At 60.2% G+C, this 19,355-nt stretch overlaps 1 protein-coding gene and 1 pseudogene across 2 annotated transcripts; both read left to right on the top strand.

Moving 5' to 3' along the window:
• Positions 1-304: 304 nt before the first annotated feature.
• Positions 305-2,889, top strand: LOC311163801 (low affinity immunoglobulin gamma Fc region receptor III-like; annotated as a pseudogene). Its single transcript has 4 exons — positions 305-605; positions 825-1,079; positions 2,086-2,169; positions 2,780-2,889. The product of its transcript is annotated as a low affinity immunoglobulin gamma Fc region receptor III-like (transcript).
• Positions 2,890-5,894: 3,005 nt separating this feature from the next.
• On the top strand, positions 5,895-9,816 carry LOC311163800 (low affinity immunoglobulin gamma Fc region receptor III-A-like; the record flags this gene model as incomplete). The annotated part of the gene is made up of 8 exons (XM_084222929.1): positions 5,895-5,991; positions 6,883-7,113; positions 7,352-7,606; positions 8,436-8,738; positions 8,822-8,905; positions 9,272-9,293; positions 9,383-9,462; positions 9,548-9,816. The coding sequence occupies 8 exons, from the start codon at positions 5,895-5,897 to the stop codon at positions 9,655-9,657; spliced, it is 1,182 nt and encodes a 393-aa protein (XP_084079055.1). The 3' UTR covers positions 9,658-9,816.
• Positions 9,817-19,355: the final 9,539 nt, after the last annotated feature.

Raw genomic sequence — 19,355 nt, 5'->3', positions numbered from 1 at the left:
GTGTCCCCATGTTCTGCCTCATCCCAGGGTGGCCTCAGTGTCCCTGTTCCCAAGGTGTCTGTGCCACAGGGATGTGGTGCACAGGTGGCTGTGACACAGATATGTCCCCCTGCCTCGCCAAATCTTTTGGGGACCACCCAGAAACACTTTCTCACAAGAACTGCTGTCCCCACGGGGACACTTTGGGGACAGCCTCCACACCCCGTGTCCCCCTGCTGCTGTCCCTGCAGTGCCACCCCCACCCAGCCCTGTCCCTTCTCCCTTCCAGCCCAGACCCTCGGCCTCGCTGGTGAGTCCTCGGGGGATGCCATGGCCCCACCCCGCTGTCCCCAGCCCCGCGCTGGCCCTGGCAGGCTGGTGTCCCCTGTCACCCACAGGTGCCCAGACCACCCAGCTCCTCGTGGAGCCCCCCTGGAGGCCGGCGGTGCTTTGGGACCTGGTGACAATGACCTGCCAGGGCTCGGGGACCACCAGGACCACCTTGTACAAGGACGAGTAGCAATGGGGGCAGCAGGGACGGGACCGCCTCACTGTCACCGAGAGTGGCACCTACACGTGTCACAGACCCAATAATGGGCTAAGCCCCTCCATGAGAGTCTTAAATGGTGAGGGGGGATCTTAAATGATCTGGGTGGCCTCTGACAGGTCTGGGTGGGCTCCACTCCTTGTGTGGCCTCCCACCTCTCAAGTGGCGAGAACCTGTGCTCTGCACACAGAGACATCCCAGTGCATCCCAGAGAATCCCAGATGTCCCCGGCGCCATGGGCACCCACCTCGGAGCTGTCTCGAGCCCTTCAGTGAGATGGGACCCTCCCGTCCCACAGATGATCTGGTGCTACAGGTGCCAGCACGGGCGCTGCTGGAGGGGGACAGGGTGACACTGCGCTGCCGCGGCTGGGAGAGCCGCACGGTCACTGAGCTGCGATTTTACCAGGACGAGAAGGATCTGGAGTAGTTCCTCAGGGGGACCGAGCTGTCCCTGTCCCCTCTGCAGCTGCACCACAGCGGCCGCTACAGCTGCAAGGACCGGGTGAGGTCCTTTATGTCACGGTCAGCAGCAGTGACAGTGACAGTGCACGGTGAGCACCCCCACGGCTGGAACTCCAATCTCCTGACACCCCCAAAGCCCCTTCCCAGCACACTCAGAGTCACAGTCCTCACCTCCCCTCTCCTTCCCAGAGCTCTTCTTGGTGCCGGTGCTGGAAAGTCGCCCCGAGCCCACCAAGGGGTCCCCCCTGACTCTCAGCTGCCTCAGCACTCCCAGCCCCCTGCGGCCCCCAGCCCCGCTCCTGCACGTGTTCTACCGGGACGGGCAGGTGGTGGGGACCCCGCAGGGGTCCCCGCAGCTGCTGGTGCCCACCGTGGGAGTCTCCCACTGGGGGAATTACAGCTGCCAGGTGCACTCCGAGGGTGGGGCTTTGTGAAAGAGGAGCGGCTGGCTCCGCGTCACGGTGCACAGTGAGTGCGGGGATGGGACCGGGCAGCTCCCACAGCCTCCTGGGGTCTCCTGATGGGGCACCTCTACATCCCCCAGACACCTTACCTGTGACCTCCAGCCTCTGCCCTGTGTCCCCTAACCCGTCCCTGATGTGACCCCATCCACAACATTCCCCATCACACCCATTCCCCCCATCCCTATCGCCCCCACACTGGCTGCCAGCCCCACCCTGTCCCCTCAGCCCTTTCTGTGTCCTCGCAGTGCCCGTGGCCAATGCCACCATCACCCCTGTTCCCCTGTCACACCAGGTGCGTGCAGGTGACAACGTGACCCTGCACTGCTCGGTGCAGGTGGGCTCAGCCCCTGTCACCTTCACCTGGCTGCACAACAGGCTGGAGGTGGCCCGGGGTGCCCTCCTGGTGCTCAGGGACATCGATGTGGGACATTCGGGCACCTACCAGTGCGTGGCCACCAACCAGCTGGGACAGGACGGGAACCGTGTGTTCCGGGCACTCAGCCCTGAGCTGGCACTGACAGTGACACCTGGCTCACCCTGGGTCACAGGTGGGGGTCACACGGGGTCACCAGGGAGTGAAGGACCCCCAGGGGGATGGATGACCCTGATGTGTCCCATTTGTTCCTTGCAGTGGCTGCAGGGGTCGGTGGGGCCCTTTTGTTCCTGCTCCTGCTCGTGGCTGTCATTGTGGCCTGGCACTGGTGGCACCGCCAGGGTGGGTGAAAATGGGGGGACCGGGGTCCCAGGAAGCTGTAGAGACCCCCAGAACTGTGACCCTGCAGGGTGTAGGGAGACACTTGAGGGTCCTGCAGGGATGCTGGGAGTTCTTTCAGGAGGCCTGGGGTGTTTGGGGAGTCTCTGTCCCTGCTGGGCTTTGGGTTCTGGAGGCTGAGTTGGTTGGGCCACTGGTGAGATTCCTGAATTCTGGGGGCTTCAGGAATGCTTGGGGGTCCTGTGGGAAATTGAGGGTCTCATAGGGGTTCAGGAATCCTGAGAGGGGTCCGGGCCCAGGGACCCCACAGTCACCCCTCCAATCTTTCCTCTGTAGCTACCAGGAAGAACCCGGAAAGGTGAGTGGGGGGCTCAAACCACACTCTCCCCTTTTTACCCCAACCCCCAAGATTTCCCATTCCCTCCCCACATCCCCTTTATTCCCTCAGGGCCCTCCCGGGACCCCCGGCCCCCCCAGAGGAGGGGGAGGTGCTGTACACCCACGTCGTGGCCACCAAGAGGGCAGGGGGTGAGCACGAGGGGGACATACGCAGAGGGACACGTCACCCACGAGTGTCACCCCACCCAGATCCCACATCCCGTGTCTCTCGCAGTGTCCCCCTGTGCCACCACCCTCCAGGATCCCCAGGTGACCTACGCAGAGCTGCGGGGAGCCCAGGGCCGACCGCGGGAACCCGGTGACATCTACGGGAATGTGCTGTGACACTGGGGGGAACTGGGGGGCACTGGGGGTCCCCACGCATGGGCACCCACTCGTGTGTGTGCTGCCACTAAAAACTGCCCCTCCCCGTTTGGGCACAAAGATCCCAAAGGGGTGAGAGAAGAACAATTTCCTGAAACAGCAACGAGAGAGAGAATAAAACCAACAGCAACAGCAACAGGGTTCAGAGTCCAAATTGTCACACAAGAAACAATTTCCTGGGAAAGTCACCAAAAATGAACAAACCCCAGACATTTCCCAAACCTCACAGAGTGACCTTCAGGAGGCTCTGGATTCTCTCGTCCCCTGTCCCAAACCCCTCCTCTGCCCTGTTCCCCACACCAGGATGTCACAAAGGCCCTGTGGGGGTTCCGGAGCCTCCCCCTTTGCCAGGGCAGTGGGGATCAGGCCATGGCACAGGGTGGGGTGTCAGAGACAGGAAAGGTTTGATGTCTGGAGACATTTTGGAACAGCTGTGTGTGGCAGGGGTGGGTCAGGCCTTGCATTTGGTGAGACAGGGCCCCGTCTGTCCATCAGTCTGTCAGCCATGGCACACTGGGGACAGTGTGATGCTCTGCCAAAGCCAGCTCCTGAGTGGCCATGTGACCTGAAGTGCCACTTGGGGTGAGGGCACTTGGTGGCCCAACTGGCTTAAAAGGCAGAGCATGAGGTGGCCAAGTCCCTGATCCTGTCTGCACTTGGTGTGTCTGTCCCATCAACACTGGAACCCAGAAGTTGGCAAGTCGTTCAAAATGAGAAATATCTGCCAAGGAGCGTGGGAACATGGAAAGAAGACCAATGTCTTAAATTTTTTTTTATATTAAACATGATGGGACTTTCTGGCCAAAGTGTAGGAAAAGGAATAACTGCTCTTTATGAGGAGATTTATAAACCAGAAGAGAACAAACAACACAAACCCAGAACTTTCCCTCCCGCTCAGCGCGGTTGGTGTTTGTGGCAGTGATAACCGCGGCCAGCAGGGGGCGCTGCAGGAAGCGCTCCCGCCCAGCAGGGGGCGCTGCAGAGAGCACTCCCGGCCAGCAGGGGGCGCCCCTGTCCAGCTCCATCCCCTCAGGGGCCATGGCGGCCTCCGGCGGGAGGCAGGAGGGGAAATCTCTCCTTTTGCAAACTCACGGGCACCAATCGCTCCCGGCACCACCACCGGCAGCGGGCAGGAGCCGCCACGGCAGCAGGTTGGATCCCAGTGCCCACTGGCAGTGTAGCAGTGTCCCGGGGCCTGGCACACACCCTGAGCAACACCCGCGACTGCTCTCCATGATCCTGGATGGAAGGAAGGCAGCGCCTTACCCAGGCAGGTCTCGGGTCCACAGCAGCACCTCTGGTGGCTTTACACCACAATTCCTGCAAACCCTCAGCCTTTCACTCAGGGGAGGAGGGCAGGGATGGAGCAGCTCTGGGGACACCTGGAATCCCGACAGTGTCAATCCCCTCAACCCCAACGAGGCCACAGGCGGAGCCCCTGCTCAATATTTCCACACTTTTCTCTCTCATATGATAGCCCCATTCTAAACCCAAATATTCTTTCTGGAAGGTTCCAAAGGCTGCAGGTTTTGTTCAAGAAGAAGGGTCCAAGTCATGTTGTTGAGCAGATTGTTGTGGGATTTGCAGCAGTTTTGTGGTCCTCTCAGACCCTTACCAAGAGGGACAAAATGATCAATTCCTGCATTTCCGCACTGGTTCCCTCACAGCTGCCCCTGCAGGGGCGGTTTCCAGCCAGCCCTGCTCTGAAAACCATCAAAGGCCATTGCAGAGCCACTGCTTGGGCTCCCTTTGGGGTTTGTGCTTCTTGCAGGGCTGAGCAAACCACAGGCAGGCCTTTTCCCCCGACAGAATTCTCACCTCTGCAGCAGCTCTAAAGCTGCAGAATCAAAGGCAAGGGGGCAGGGGGGACCCTGAGGTGCTGGATGCCACCTGGGGCTGGCCAGAGCAGGGCTGGGCAATGGCCATCCCTGTGCAGTGGGGCTGGGCCATGGCTGGGCCCCACCCTTGCATTGACAGGGGTCCCCAGGATGTGCCACCCCTGTGACAGGATCCTCCAGGATCCGAACCCCCTTGGATGTGCCCCCCAGGACATGAGTGCCCCCCTTTCCCATCTGAAACTGAGCAGAAATGGCCTCTTCCTTCTTTTCTGGTAAAGTGAAAGTGAAAGTGTTGAGGGAGCACAGCCCAACGCCTCCATCCCCCACAGCCACCCCAGCCTCACCTGACCCCCCTACTCCCCAATTTTCCCCTGGGTCTCCCCAACCCCTTCCCTGCTCAGGTGCTGCCTGGGATTGCTGAGCCAGGAACTGGGGCTGAGGGAACATTGAACAAAAGTGACGAAAATAAGGAAAAAAGAGAAATAAAGACCCAAAAAAAGGCAAGGTCAGGGGAGGGCACAGAAGCAGAGCTACCCCCATGTGATGCCTGTCCCGGAAACGAGCACCCCAGGGAGACTTTGCTCGGCTGTAGATCACCCAGAAATCTGAGTCACCCAGTGATGGAGCTGGGTCCCCTGTGCCCATCATGGAACTGCCCACCCCGGGCACCCCCTTCCCCTGGGAACCAAATCATGGCACCCCCATTCCTTCTGTCCCCCCATCCCTGGGATCCCCATCCCAGTACTGATATTCCCCAGGATCTCCATGGCCCAGCACCCCATTCCCAAGGAACTCTCTCCTGTTCATTCCATCCCCTGAAATCCTCCTTCCCCCAGGACCTTGGTTCTCGCAGGAACCCCCATTCCACTGGCACCCTACTCCTGACAACCGGCATTCCATGACCCCAAATCCCTGGGACTCCCATCCCTGAGCCCCCCAAACCTGGAGACCCACATTCCCACGGACACCATCCCTGGGACACCCCATTCTCATGGCACCCCCATTCCCAGTGACTCCCCCTCTTTAGCACCCCCATTCCCTAGCAACCCCATCCTTAGGATCCCCCATTCCCCGGGACACTCATCCCTGGCTCCCCAAACCCACTGAGCCCCAACTCCTGGGACCCCCATGTCCCACTTTGACCCACCCAGCCTTGTCCCCATCCAGTCCCCAGCTTATGGCCACCCTGCCCCCACCAAGGGCCACCCACACATGGGGACAAGACGTGACCTCGCTTCCTTCCCCTTCATCCGAAGAGCCACCAGCCAGGGGAGCGGTGGCCACAGCACCCAGTGACAGTCAGTCCACATGGCTGGGGACAGCGGGATGGCCGGGAAGGTGGTGCTGCTCCTGTGGGGTGAGTGCCCTGGGCATGGGCCTGACCCCCTGGGGATAAGGAGGGGAGGGGGCACAGGGGGACTGCAGGGTGCCCTGAGGTCCCCAAGGCCAGCAGTGCCACTCCCTGTTACCCACACTGGACCCTGGTGGGACTGGGGATGTAGGGTGGCTTTGGGGACAGGAACAGGGGGTAGGAATTTGGGGATGGGGCTGTGGGGACAGGAATGTGGGGACTGGCACCTTTGGGCTCAGGTAGCTCTGAGCATAGGGACTAAGAAACTGGGATGCAGGGACAGAAGGGGACAAGAACGGTGAGGATGTGGCCATGGGGTTGGCACCATGAGCTGGTGAGGGTCACCTGGGCCAGCCTGGGCTGTGTCCGTGGTGTTCTTGTGCCTGGGGTGTCCACAGTGTCCCCATGTTCTGCCTCAGCCCAGGGTGGCCTCAGTGTCCCTGTTCCCAAGGAGTCTGTGCCACAGGGATGTGGTGCATGGGTGGCTGTGACACAGACATGCCTCCCTGCCTCACCAAATGTTTTGGGGACCACCCAGCAACACTTTCCCACAGGAACTGTTGTCCCCACGGGGACAGTTTGGGGACAGCCCGTGCCCCCATGCTGCTCTCCCTTCAGAGCCACACCCACCCAGCCCTGTCCCTTCTCCCTTCCAGCCCAGACCCTCGGCCTCGCTGGTGAGTCCTCGGGGGATGCCATGGCCCCACTCCGCTGTCCCCAGCCCTGCACTGGCCCTGGCAGGCTGGTGTCCCCTGTCACCCGCAGGTGCCCAGAAAACCCGCCTCCGCGTGAAGCCCCCCTGGAGGCCGCCGGTGTCGTGGGACCGGTTGACACTGACCTGCCAGGGCTCGGGGACCGCTGGTGACACCATCTGGTACAAGGACGGGCAGCAATGGGAGCAGCAGGGACACAACAACATCACTGTCACCGAGAGGGGCACCTACGAGTGTGACAGACCTGGAACCGGGCGCAGCCCTCCGGTGACAGTCTTAAATGGTGAGGGGGGTTTGGGTATCCCCAGCCTGGCTACCGCAGGGACCCCGAGGGCTCAGGGTGGGCTCCACTCCCTGGGACACCTCCTCTGTGATCAGAGCTTGTCCCCTGCTCTGGGGACATCCCAGAGCATCCCTGTGCATAGTGAGTTCTCTCTCACAATGGGTGACCCCTGGTGCCTCCTGGTGTCACCATGACCCTCCTGATAGCCCTGGTGTGACAGGACTCCTCTCTCCCACAGACAGTCTGGTGCTGCAGGTGCCTGCACGGGCGCTGCTGGTGGGGGACACAATGAAACTGCGCTGCCGGAGCAGGGACAACAAACAGCTCATGGATGTGTACTTCTACCATGAGGAGAAGCAGCTGAGGGGGTCCCAGAATGGGTCCAAGCTGTCCCTGTCCCCCCTGCAGCTGAGCCACAGCGGCAACTACAGCTGTGGGGGCAGGCTGGCGTCAGATTGGAGCGAATCGAAGCGGGTGACAGTGACAGTGCACAGTGAGTGCAGGGATGGGGACAGGGAAGCCCAACATCCCCCAAGGCTTTCCCCACCACTGCCTGAATCCTTCATCCCTCCCTTTACTCCTCCCTGGCTCACTCAGAATTGCCCAAGTTCCTCTTGGTTTTCCCCATGACTGCCCAGTTCCCCCTGCACATCCCTCATCCCTCTCTTTGTCCTTCCCAGCCCTCCCTGGATTTCCCAACCCCTTCCAAGGTCTCTGCTCCACCCTCTGGTCTGCCTTCTGTCCCTGGGTCCTTCCACCATTTTCTAAACCCCAAATCATTCCCTGAGTCTCCTAAGCCTCCCTCGTGGCTCCGCATCCCTGCCTGGGTCTCTTGCCCTTTCCACGGGGTCTCACCATTGTCCCCAGGTCCCACCATGCCTCCCAGGGTCCCCTTCTGCTCACTGGGATCCTCTCCACTCCCCTCCAATCCTCCTGTTTCCCCTCCCGTGTCCCCCTGCCCCTCCTGTGTCCCCAATCCCTCCTGTGTCCCCCTGCAGGGGTCCCACACGCGGGGGTGTCCCTGTCAGCACAGCCCCCTGGGGCACAGGTGGCACTCGGGGACAGCCTGGTGCTGAGCTGCAAGGTGGCCAAGGGGACAGGTCCCGTGTCCTTCTCCTGGCACCGGGAGGGCTCGGGGGCACTGCTGGGCACCGGCCCCCACCTGGAGCTGCACCACGCTGGGGACAATGACAGCGGCCAGTACCGGTGCCGGGTCAGCGATGGGGACAGCTGGGTGGTGGGACCCTCGGGCTGGGGGTGACCCCACCAATGGCACCCCCATCCCACCTCACCTGGTGCCATCCCCGTCTGTGTCCCCGCAGTGCCCGTGGCCAATGCCACCATCACCCCCAGTCCCCTGTCACACCCAGTGCGTGCAGGTGACAACGTGACCTTGCGCTGCTCGGTGCAGGTGGGCTCAGCCCCTGTCACCTTCACCTGGCTGCACAACGGGAAGGAGGTGGCCCAGGGTCCCCTCCTGGAGCTCGGGGATATCGATGTGGGACATTGGGGCACCTACCAGTGCGTGGCCACCAACCAGCTGGGACAGGACGGGCACCGCGTGTTCCGGGCACTCAGCCCTGAGCTCATCCTGTTGGAGACCCCTGCCTCACCCTGGGTCACAGGTGGGTTCACACGGGGTCACCAGGGAGTGCAGGACCTCTGGGGTGATGGGTGACCCTGATGTTTCCCCCTCTGTTTCTTGCAGTGGCCGCAGGGGTCGGTGGGGCCCTTTTCTTCCTTCTCCTGTTTGTGGCTGTCATTATGGCCTGGCACCGGTGGCACCGCCAGTGTGGGTGACAATGGGGGGACGGGTGTCCCAGGGACCTGTAGAGCCCCCCAGAGTTGGGGAGCGATAAGGCAGCACCCACAGCCCCAAAATTGTGAATTTGGCTGTGGGTCCGGTAACCTTTGGGGAGCTGCTGGAGGGTCCTGCAGGGATGTTGGGAGTTCTTCCAGGGGGGTCTCTGTCCCTGGTGGGCTTTGGGTTCTGGAGGCTGAGTTGCTCAGGGGCACTGGGGAGGTTCCTGAATTCTGGGGGCTTCAGGGATGCTTGGGAATCCTTTGAGTAACTGAGGGTCCCGTGAGGGTTCAGGAATCCTGAGAGGGTTCAGGGCCCTGCAACCCCACAGTCACCCCTCCAATCTTTCCTCTGTAGCTGCCAGGAAGAACCAGGAAAGGTGAGTGGGGGGCTCAAACCAACCTCTCCAATTTTACCCCAACCCCCAAGACAACCCATTCCCTCCCCACATCCCCTTTATTCCCTCAGGGCCCCCCCGGATCCCCCAGCCCCCCCAGAGGAGGGGGAGGTGCTGTACACCCAAGTCGTGGTCACCAAGAGGGCCAGGGGTGAGTACGGGGGGGACACACGCAGAGGGACACGTCACCCACAAGTGTCACCCCACCCCGATCCCACAGCCAGTGTCTCTCGCAGCGTCCCCCCGTGCCACCACCCTCCAGGATCCCCAGGTGACCTACGCGGAGCTGCGGGGACCCCAGGGAAGACTGCAGGGACCCGGTGACATCTACGGGAATGTGCTGTGACACTGGGGGGAACTGGGGGGCACTGGGGGTCCCACCCATGGGCACCCACTCGTGTGTGTGCTGCTACTAAAAACTGCCCCCCTCCCTCCCTGTGGGGACACAAAGATCCCAAAGGGGTGACAGAAGAACAATTTCCTGAAACAGCAACGAGAGAGAATAAAACCAACAGCAACAGCAACGACGTTCAGGGTCCAAATTGTCACACAAGGACCTATTTCCAGGGAAAGACACAACACAGAGCAAACCCCAGACATTTCCCCCAGCTCATTTCCTCCACCAGAGGAACCTGGCAGGGCCCTGGACCTTCCTTGCTCTGATGGCCAATGTGGCCTTCAGGAGGCTCTGGATTCTCTTGTCCCCTGTCCCAAACCCCTCCTCTGCCCTGTTCCCCACACCAGGATGTCACAAAGGCCCTGTGGGGGTTCCGGAGCCTCCCCCTTTGCCAGGGTAGTGGGGATCAGACCATGGCACAGGGTGGGGTGGCCAAGACAGGAAAGGTTTGATGTCTGGAGACATTTTGGAACAGCTGTGTGTGGCAGGGGTGGGTCAGGCCTTGCATTTGGTGAGACAGAGCCCCGTCTGTCCATCAGTCTGTCAGCCATGGCACACTGGGGACAGTGTGACACTCTGCCAAAGCAGCTCCTGAGTGGCTGGGTGACCAGAAGTGCCACGTGGGGAAAAGGCCCTTGGTGGCCCAACTGGCTTAAAAGGCAGAGCATGAGGTGGCCAAGTCCCTGGCCATGTCTCCTCTTGGGGTCTCTGTCCCATCCATGCTGGAACCCAGGAGTTGGCAAATCATTAAAATGAGAAATATCTGCCAAGGAGAATGGAAATATTCCTGGAATGGGAAAAAGACCAATGTCCTAAAATTTTTTTAATTTCAAAGATGGGGCTTACAGACCAAAGTGCAGGAAAAGGAATAACAGCTCCTTATGAGGAGATTTATAAACCAGAACAGAACAAACAACACAAACCCAGAACTTTCCCTCCCGCTCAGCGCTGTTGGTGTTTGTGGCAGTGATAACCGCGGCCAGCAGGGGGCGCTGCAGGGAGCACTCCCGGCCAGCAGGGGGCACTGCAGGGAGCACTCCCGGCCAGCAGGGGGCGCTGCAGGGAGCACTCACGGCCAGCAGGGGGCGCCCCAGTCCTGCTCCATCCCCTCAGGGGCCATGGCGGCCTCGGGCAGGAGGCAGGAGGGGAAATCGCTCCTTTTGCAAACTCACGGGCACCAATCGCTCCCGGCATCACCACCGGCAGCGGGCAGGAGCCGCCAAGGCAGCAGGTTGGATCCCAGTGCCCACTGGCAGCGTAGCAGTGTCCCAGGGCCAGGCACACGCCCTGAGTAACACCCGCGACCGCTCTCCATGATCCCGGATGGAAGGAAGGCAGCGCCTGACCCCAGGCAGGTCTCGGGTCCACAGCAGCTCCTCTGGTAGCTTTACAGCACAATTCCTGCAAACCCTCAGCCTTTCACTCAGGGGAGGAGGGCAGGGATGGAGCAGCTTTGGGGACACCTGGAATCCAGAAAGGGTCAATCCCCAAAGCCCCAACATGGCCGCTAGGCAGACCCCCTGCTCGATATTTCCACACTTTTCCCTCTTATCGTATGGCCACAGCCTGAACCCAAACATTCTTTCCATGAGATTCTAGAATGCTGCAGGTTTTGTTCTAGAAGAAGTGTCCTAGGCAGGTTGTTTACCAGATTGTTGTGGGATTTGCAGTAGTTTTGTGGTCCTCTCAGACCCTTACCAAGAGGGACAAAATGATCAATTCCTGCATTTCCGCACTGGTTCCCTCACAGCTGCCCCTGCAGGGACGGTTTCCAACCAGCCCTGCACTGAAAACCATCAAAGGCCCTCCCAGAGCCACTGCTTGGGCTCCCTTTGGGGTTTGTGCTCCTTGCAGGGCTGAGCAAACCATAGGCAGGCTTTTTCCCCCACAGAATTCTCACCTCTGCAGCAGCTCTAAAGCTGCCACAATCAAAGGCAAGGGGGCAGGGGGGACCCTGAGGTCCTGGGTGCCACCTGGGGCTGGCCAGAGCAGGGCTGGGCAATGGCCATCCCTGTGCAGTGGGGCTGGGGCATGGCTGGGCCCCCACCCTTGGGTGGCCACTGGCTTCAAGGAGCAGGACTTTGGGAGCTCCTTCCTGCCCGGGGCTCCATTCCCCTGCTGCCCTTGCCAGCTCACATCCTGTTGGGAACGAGCAAGAATGGAGAAGTCTGGACCCCCCTGGAGCTGCCATGGCCCAGGACAGGACCCCCTTGTCCAGCATGTGTCCCCCCTGGGACAGCATCCCCCCAGGACAGGAGCCCCCCAGATGTGCCCGCCCAGGACAGAACCTGCCCCCCTCATGTGACCAAGGTGTCAAACAGCCTCTTCCTTCTCCTGCAGGAGAGGGACAGTGAAAGTGTTTGGGGACGGAAAGTGGACATCCCCATCGCCCACAGCCTCCCCAGCCCTCCCTGCAGACCCCTCACCCCTGCTTCTCCCACCCTGGGCTTCCCCCATCCCCTTCCCTGCTCAGGTGCCCCCCAGGATCATCAAGTAACAAACTGGGGGGGGTTGTGAAATTGAGGAATAGAATGATGGAAATGGAAAAAAAGAGAGGGAAAAGTCACTGAGGGTGTGGGGACAGAGACCCGGAGACCCTCGGAATCTGTCTGGGGTGACTCCCAGGCCACCGGCACGTTATGGGCTCTGTGCTGGGCTCTGGGTCCCCCCAAAATCTGAGGAACCCAGGCAAGGAGCTTAGGCCCACGGGCTCACCCAGCCACTGCCCACCCCTGGCACACTCATTTCACTGGGAACCAAAACATGGGACTCCCATTCCTTATGTCACCCCCTCTCTGTAACCCCCAACCCAGTAGTGACATTCCTCAGGATCTCCATGGCCCAGCACCCCATTCCCAAGGAACCCTCCCCTGTTCATTCCATCCCCTACAACCTTTCTTTCCCCAGAACCATGATTCTCCCAGGAACACCAATACCCCCTGCACCCCATCCTTAGCAGGATGACCACATCCCATGACCCCAAATCCTTGGAACCCACATTCCCCTGGGACTCCCCACCCTCAGTCCCCCCAGCCCTGGGAACCCCATTCCCATGGCCCCATCTCCGGTGACACCGCCTCCTCAGCACCCCCATTCCCAGGGACCCCATCCCTGGGACCCCCCCATTCCCCTGGACACTCATCCCAGGCTCCTCAAACCCCTGAGCCCCCCACTCCTGGGAACCCGTATCACACCGTGTCCCACCCAGCCTTGTCCCCATCCTGTCTGCACCCAGCCCACAGCGTGTGGCCACCCTGCCCCCACTAAGTGCCAGCTATGCAGGACGGGCGAGCCCGGAACTTGCTTCCTTCCCCATTGGCCAAAGAGCCATCAACGAGGGGACAGCCACCCTCTGCAGCCAGTGACAGTGAGTCCACATGGCTGGGGACACCAGGATGGCTGGGAAGGTGGCGCTGCTCCTGTGGGGTGAGTGCCCTGGGCATGGGCCTGACACCCTGGGGATGGTGTGGGGCACAGGGGGGCTGCGGGGTCCCCTGAGGTCCCCAATGCCAGCAGTGCCAGTCCATGTTACCCACAGTGGACCCTGGTGGGACTGGGGATGTAGGGTGGCTTTGGGGACAGGAACAGGGGGCAGGAATTTGGGGATGGGGCTGTGGGGACAGGAATGTGGGGACTGGCACCTTTGGGCTCAGGTAGCTCTGGGGACAGGGACAAGGGAACTGGGATGCAGGGACAGAAGGGGACAAGAGGGTGAGGATGTGGCCATGGGGATGGGGTCATGGGGATGGCACCATGAGCTGGTGGGAGTGACCTGGGCCAGCCTCGGCTGTGTGCGTGGTGTCCTCATGCCTTGGCTTTTCACAGTGTCCCCATGTTCTGCCTCAGCCCAGGGTGGCCTGGGTGTCCCTGTTTCCAAGGTCCCTGTGCCCCAGGGATGTGGTGCACGGGTGGCTGTGACACAGACATGTCCACTGGGAGTCTCTAAATCTTTTGGGGACCACCCAGAAACACTTTCTCACAAGAACTGCAGCCCCCATAAGGGCAGTGTGGACACAGCCCCCGAACCCCGTGCCCCGCTGCTGCTGTCCCTGCAGTGCCAGCCCCACCCAGCCCTGTCCCTTCTCCCTTCCAGCCCAGACCCTCGTCCTCGCTGGTGAGTCCTCGGGGGATGCCATGGCCCCACCCTGCTGTCCCCAGCCCTGCTCTGGCCCTGGCAGGCTGGTGTCCCCTGTCACCCGCAGGTGCCCAGACCACCCTGCTCCTCGTGGAGCCCCCCTGGAGGCCAGCGGTGTTGTGGGACCGGGTGACACTGACCTACCTGGGCTTGGGGACCACCGGTGCCACCACCTGGTACAGGGATGGGTGGTCCTGGTGGCAGCAGGGACGGGACCATTTCACTGTCACCGAGAGTGGCACCTACACGTGACAGACCTGGAACCAGGCGCAGCACCCCCGTGAAAGTCTTAAATGGTGAGCGGGGTTTGGGTGTCCCCAGGCTGGCACCTGCAGGGGCCCTGAGGGCTCTGGGTGGGCTCTCCTCCATGGGTCATGATCAGGTGTGACCAGAGCCTGTCCCGTGCTTTGGGGACATCCCAGAGCATCCCTGTGCATAGTGAGTTCTCTCTCACATTGGGTGGCCTCTGGTGCCTCCTGGTGCCATCATGACCCTCCTGACGCCCCTGGTGTGACAGGACCCCTCTGTCCCACAGACAATCTGGTGCTGCAGGTGCCAGCACGGCCGCTGCTGGAGGGGGACACGGTCACACTGCGCTGCCGTTGCAGGGACAACAAACAGCTCACAGACGTGTACTTCTACCATGAGGAGAAGCCTCTGAGGGGGCCCCAGGATGGGGCCGAGCTGTCCCTGTCCCCCCTGAATCTGCACCACAGCGGCCGCTTCCGCTGCAAGGTCTGGGTGGCGTCACATTGGAGAGAGTCGAACTGGGTGACAGTGACAGTGCGCAGTGAGTGCAGGGATGGGGACAGGGAACAAAAAACATCCTCCAAGGCTTTCCCCACCACTGTCTGAATCCTTCATCCCTCCCTTTACTCCTCCCTGGCTCACCCAGACTTGCCCAAGTCCCTCTTGGTTTCCCCCATCACTGCCCAGTTTCCCCTGCACATCCCTCATCCCTCTCCTTGTCCTCCCCAGCCCTCCCTGGATTCCCCACCCCTTCCAAGGGTCCTGCTCCACCCTCTGGTCTCCCTTCCATCCCTGGGTCCTCCCTGGGCCCATCTCTAAACCCCAAATCATTCCCTAAGTCTCTTCAGCCTCCCTTGTGGTTCCCCATCCCTGCCTGGGTCTCTCCCCCTTTCCATGGGGTCTCCCCATTGTCCCCAGGTCCCACCATGCCTCCCAGGGTCCCCTTCTGCTCACTGGGATTCTCTCTGCTCCCCTCCAATTCGCCTCTTCCCCCTCCCGTATCCCCCTGCCCTTCCTGGGTCCCCAATCCCTCCTGTGTCCCCCTGCAGGGGTCCCCCTCTCGGGGGTGTCCCTGTCAGCAGAGCCTCCCGGGGGACAGGTGGCACTTGGGGACAGCCTGGTGCTGAGCTGCGCAGTGGCCAAGAGGACAGGTCCCGTGTCCTTCTCCTGGCATCGGGAGGGCTCAGGGGCACTGCTGGGCACCGGCCCCCGCCTGGAGCTGCACCACGTTGGGGACAATGACAGCGGCCAGTACCAGTGCCGGGTCAGCGACGGGGACAGTGTGGCCGAGAGTGACCCCCTGAATGTCACCCTCCTGGGTGAGCGGGACCCTCGGGCGGGGGGTGACCCCACCCATGGCACCCCCATCCCACCTCACCCAGTGCCAGCCCCGTCTGTGTCCCCACAGTGCCCATGGCCAATGCCACCATCACGCCCAGTCCCCTGTCACACCCGGTGCGTGCAGGTGACCCCGTGACCCTGCGCTGCTCGGCGCAGGTGGGCTCAGCCCCTGTCACTTTCACCTGGCTGCACAACGAGAAGGAGGTGGCCCGGGGTCCCCTCCTGGAACTCGGGGACATTGATGTGGGACATTGGGGCACCTACCAGTGCGTGGCCACCAACCAGCTGGGACAGGATGGGCACCGCATGTTCCAGGCACTCAGCCCTGAGCTGGCACTGACAGTGACACCTGGCTCACCCTGGGTCACAGGTGGGGTCACACAGGGTCAGCGGGGTGTTCAGAAGCCCCAGAGTTCAGGGTGACCCCAGTGTGTCCCGTCTGTCCCCAGCAGTGGCTGTGAATGTCGGCAGGACCCTCCTGTTCCTGCTCCTGCTCCTGGCTCTCATCGGGGGCTGTCACTGGTGGCACCGCCAGGGTGGATGACAATAGGGGCATGGGTGTTCTGGAGTGAGGGGAAGCCCCCAGAGTGGGAGTAGAGATCAGGGATCCGGTGAGAATTAGGGTGGCAGTGGGGATTTGGGGGTCCATGGGTTGTTGGAGCTGTGGTGGTCCCAGGAAGGGTCAGGGGACCCAGCATCCCCTCGGTCACCCCCTCCCTCTTTCCTTGCAGCTTCCAGGAAGCCCCAGGACAGGTAAGTGGGGGGCTTGGGCTGGGACTGCACTTTCCCACTCCCCAGACACTCCCAGAGCCCCCCTTATCCCCACAGGACCCCCTGGATGAGGGGCCTGTGCTCAACACCAACGTCGTGGGCACCAAGTGTGCAGGGGGTGAGTGCAGTGGGTTACACTGGGCCATGTCACCCACAGGTGTCACCGCCCAGCCAGGTCCCCACAACCATTGCCACTCTCAGGGCCCTCATGAGTGTCCCCCAGCCCTGCCCCACCTCGGGATCCACAAGTGACCAACATGGAGCTTTTGGGACCCTATGAGGGACGGCGGGACCCCCATGACTACCATGACGTGCTGTGACACTGGGGACACTGGGGGGCACTGGGGGGCATCGGTTCCCATCATGGGTCCCTTCTTCCTCTTCCCAGCACCCCACAGGGCTCCTCATTCCCCCTCCCAATGCTGGGGGTTCACATGACGTTTTTCTCTCTTATTGTACACAAAATTCAATTTTTTGGTCAAACTCTGTGAGAAACAAGGCTCAGTCTTTAAAATTTTTAAGTGTTTAATAACAAATAAAAGGGTCAGTAAACAGCGGGCTGGGTGCTTGGCAGCTGTCAGAGGCACACTGTTAACTACAACAATTCCTCCTACACATCTTTTCATTGTATTGGTTAAATACACACTCAGGAGGGTTATGCATATTCAAACATTCTTTCCTGTCTAAATTTTCTGGGAATTCCTTTGCTGTATTTGACCCTTGATTCATTTTCATAAAGTGCACACCATCCTGCAGATTAAGTTTATATATTTTATGGGCTCACAAGCCCCGCCCTCTTCTGTGGTTTGACAGTTCTTGATAACCAAAAGGTCAGTGGCAAATCCCACTTTTCAATATTTCTTTTGCTGTTTATTTACTTGCTACGTTTCAATGTGCTCTTCTCATACAGGTGAGATCCTCCACCAGTACATTAAATCAACATTAGCTACTTCACACAAGTATCTTAGTAATTCTCAACATTGTCTCTTAGGTTCACAAATAAAGGCATTAGATACTTCTGCAATGGCTAATGTTGTAATACACAGCACATTGTCTCTATCTAGATATTTTGGGAGCCTAAACGATAATATATTTATCATGCTAAAATATATATTGTACACAGGGATTAGGGTAAAAAGACTGACAATTTGTAGTGTATCAAAAGCAGTTAAGAAGTGATTGCAAACTATATTATACCAAAATAATTTGCAAAACCCAATAGTGAAAGCCAATGGCTGCATAGGAATTCATTACGGGGGGAAGGTGCATTGAAGGGTTTATTTGACTTCTCCTTACCCTGCTCTGATTTTGTCAGCAATAAATTCAATTCATATCTCTAAATCCCAGGCAGTTTTACCCGTGACAGGATTTGATGAGGGATCTCTCCTGCTCTGTGTCTCAACCCAGGAACCCTTTGCTCAATTTTCTCTCCCCATCCAGGTGTGGAGGGCAGTGAGAGAGCAGCTGTGGTGGGTGAGGGGCATCTGGCCACTGTCCATCCAGGGCAAGGCAGGGTGGAGGAAGAGGGTGCAGGTCAGGCTGTTGAGCAGATTTTTGTGGGATTTGCAGTAGCTCTGGGGCTCTCTCAGTCCCTTGGGCAAAGGGACAAAATGATCAATTCCTGCATTTCCGCACTGGTTCCCTCACATCTGCCCCTGCAGGGGAGTTTCCAGCCAGCCCTGCTCTGAAAACCATCAAAGGCCCTCCCAGAGCCACTGCTTGGGCTCCCTTTGGGGTTTGTGCTTCTTGCAGAGCTGAGAAAACCACAGGAAGGGCCTTTTCCCCCACAGAATTCTCACCTCTGCAGCAGCTCTAAAGCTGCCACAATCAAAGGCAAGGGGACAGGGTGGGACCCTGAGGTGCTGGCTGCCACCTGGGGCTGGCCGGAGCAGGGTTGGGCAATGGCCATCCCTGTGCAGTGGGACTGGGCCATGGCTGGGCCCCACCCTTGCATTGACAGGGTCCCCAGGATGTGCCACCCCTGGGACAGAATCCCTTCAGTACAGGACCCCCCTGGATGGGCCCCCCAGGACAGAAGTGTCCCCCTTTCCCATCTGACTCTCAGCACAAACGGCCTCTTCCTTCTTGTCCAGGAAAAAGGAAGTGAAAGTGTTGAGGGGGCACAGCCCAACACCTCCATCCCCCACAGCCTCCACACCGTTCCCTGCACCCCCACACCCCATTCTCTCCCACCCCTGAGTCCCCCCCCAACACGTTCCCTGCTCAGGTGCTCCCCAGGATTTCAGAGCCAGGAAACGGGGTGGAGGAGACCTGGCAGAAAAGTGAGGAAAATAAGGAAAAAAGAGAAATAAAGAGAGGAAAACGTCAAGGGCAGGCAAGGGCACAGAAGGCGAGCCACCGAGGACCCCCATTTAAAGGCTAGCCAGGAAATGAGCACCCAAGGGAGGGCTGTGCTGGGCCCTGGGTTACCCCAAAATCTGAGGCACCCAGGGAAGGAGCTGAGACCCACTGCCCACCCAGCCACTCCCCACCACTGGCACCCCCATTCCCCTGGCACCCGAACCACAGCACCCCCAAGGCCTTGGTCTCTCCTCCCTTGGACCCCCATCCCAGGGCTGCCATTGCCCAGCACCACCATTGCCTTGATCCCATCCCATCGGCTGCTTCTTCCCCCAGAACCCCGATTCCCGAGGGTCCCCTTTTCCCCCTGCACCCCCAACCCTGGCACCCACATTCCATGACATCAAATCCCTGGGGACAATCTTCCCACAGCACCCCCATCCCTGAATCCCCCCAGGCATGGAGACCCCAATTCCCCTGGACCCACAATTCTCCTGATCACCCTTTCTTGGTTCTGTACATCCTTTGAGCCCCCCACTCTTGGTAGCACCATCCCCCACCATGTCCCCAGACCATCCCATCATGTCCCCAGCCTGTCCCCAGCTTGTGGCCACCCTGCCCCCACCAAGGGCCACCTACACTTGGGGACGGATGTGACCTCACTTCCTTCCCCTTCATCCGAAGAGCCGCCAGCCAGGGGAGCGGTGGCCACAGCAGCCAGTGACAGCCAGTCCACATGTCTGGGGACACCGGGATGGCTGGGAAGGTGGCACTGCTCCTGTGGGGTGAGTGCCCTGGGCACGGGCCTGACACCCTGGGGATGGGGAGTGGGCCCAGGGGGGCTGCGGAG

Source organism: Fringilla coelebs, assembly GCF_963513975.1.
Source record: "Fringilla coelebs genome assembly, chromosome: 29".
NCBI lineage: Eukaryota > Metazoa > Chordata > Aves > Passeriformes > Fringillidae > Fringilla > Fringilla coelebs.
Note: the sequence above shows the minus strand (reverse complement) of the source record. Positions and strands in the feature narration are given on the sequence as shown.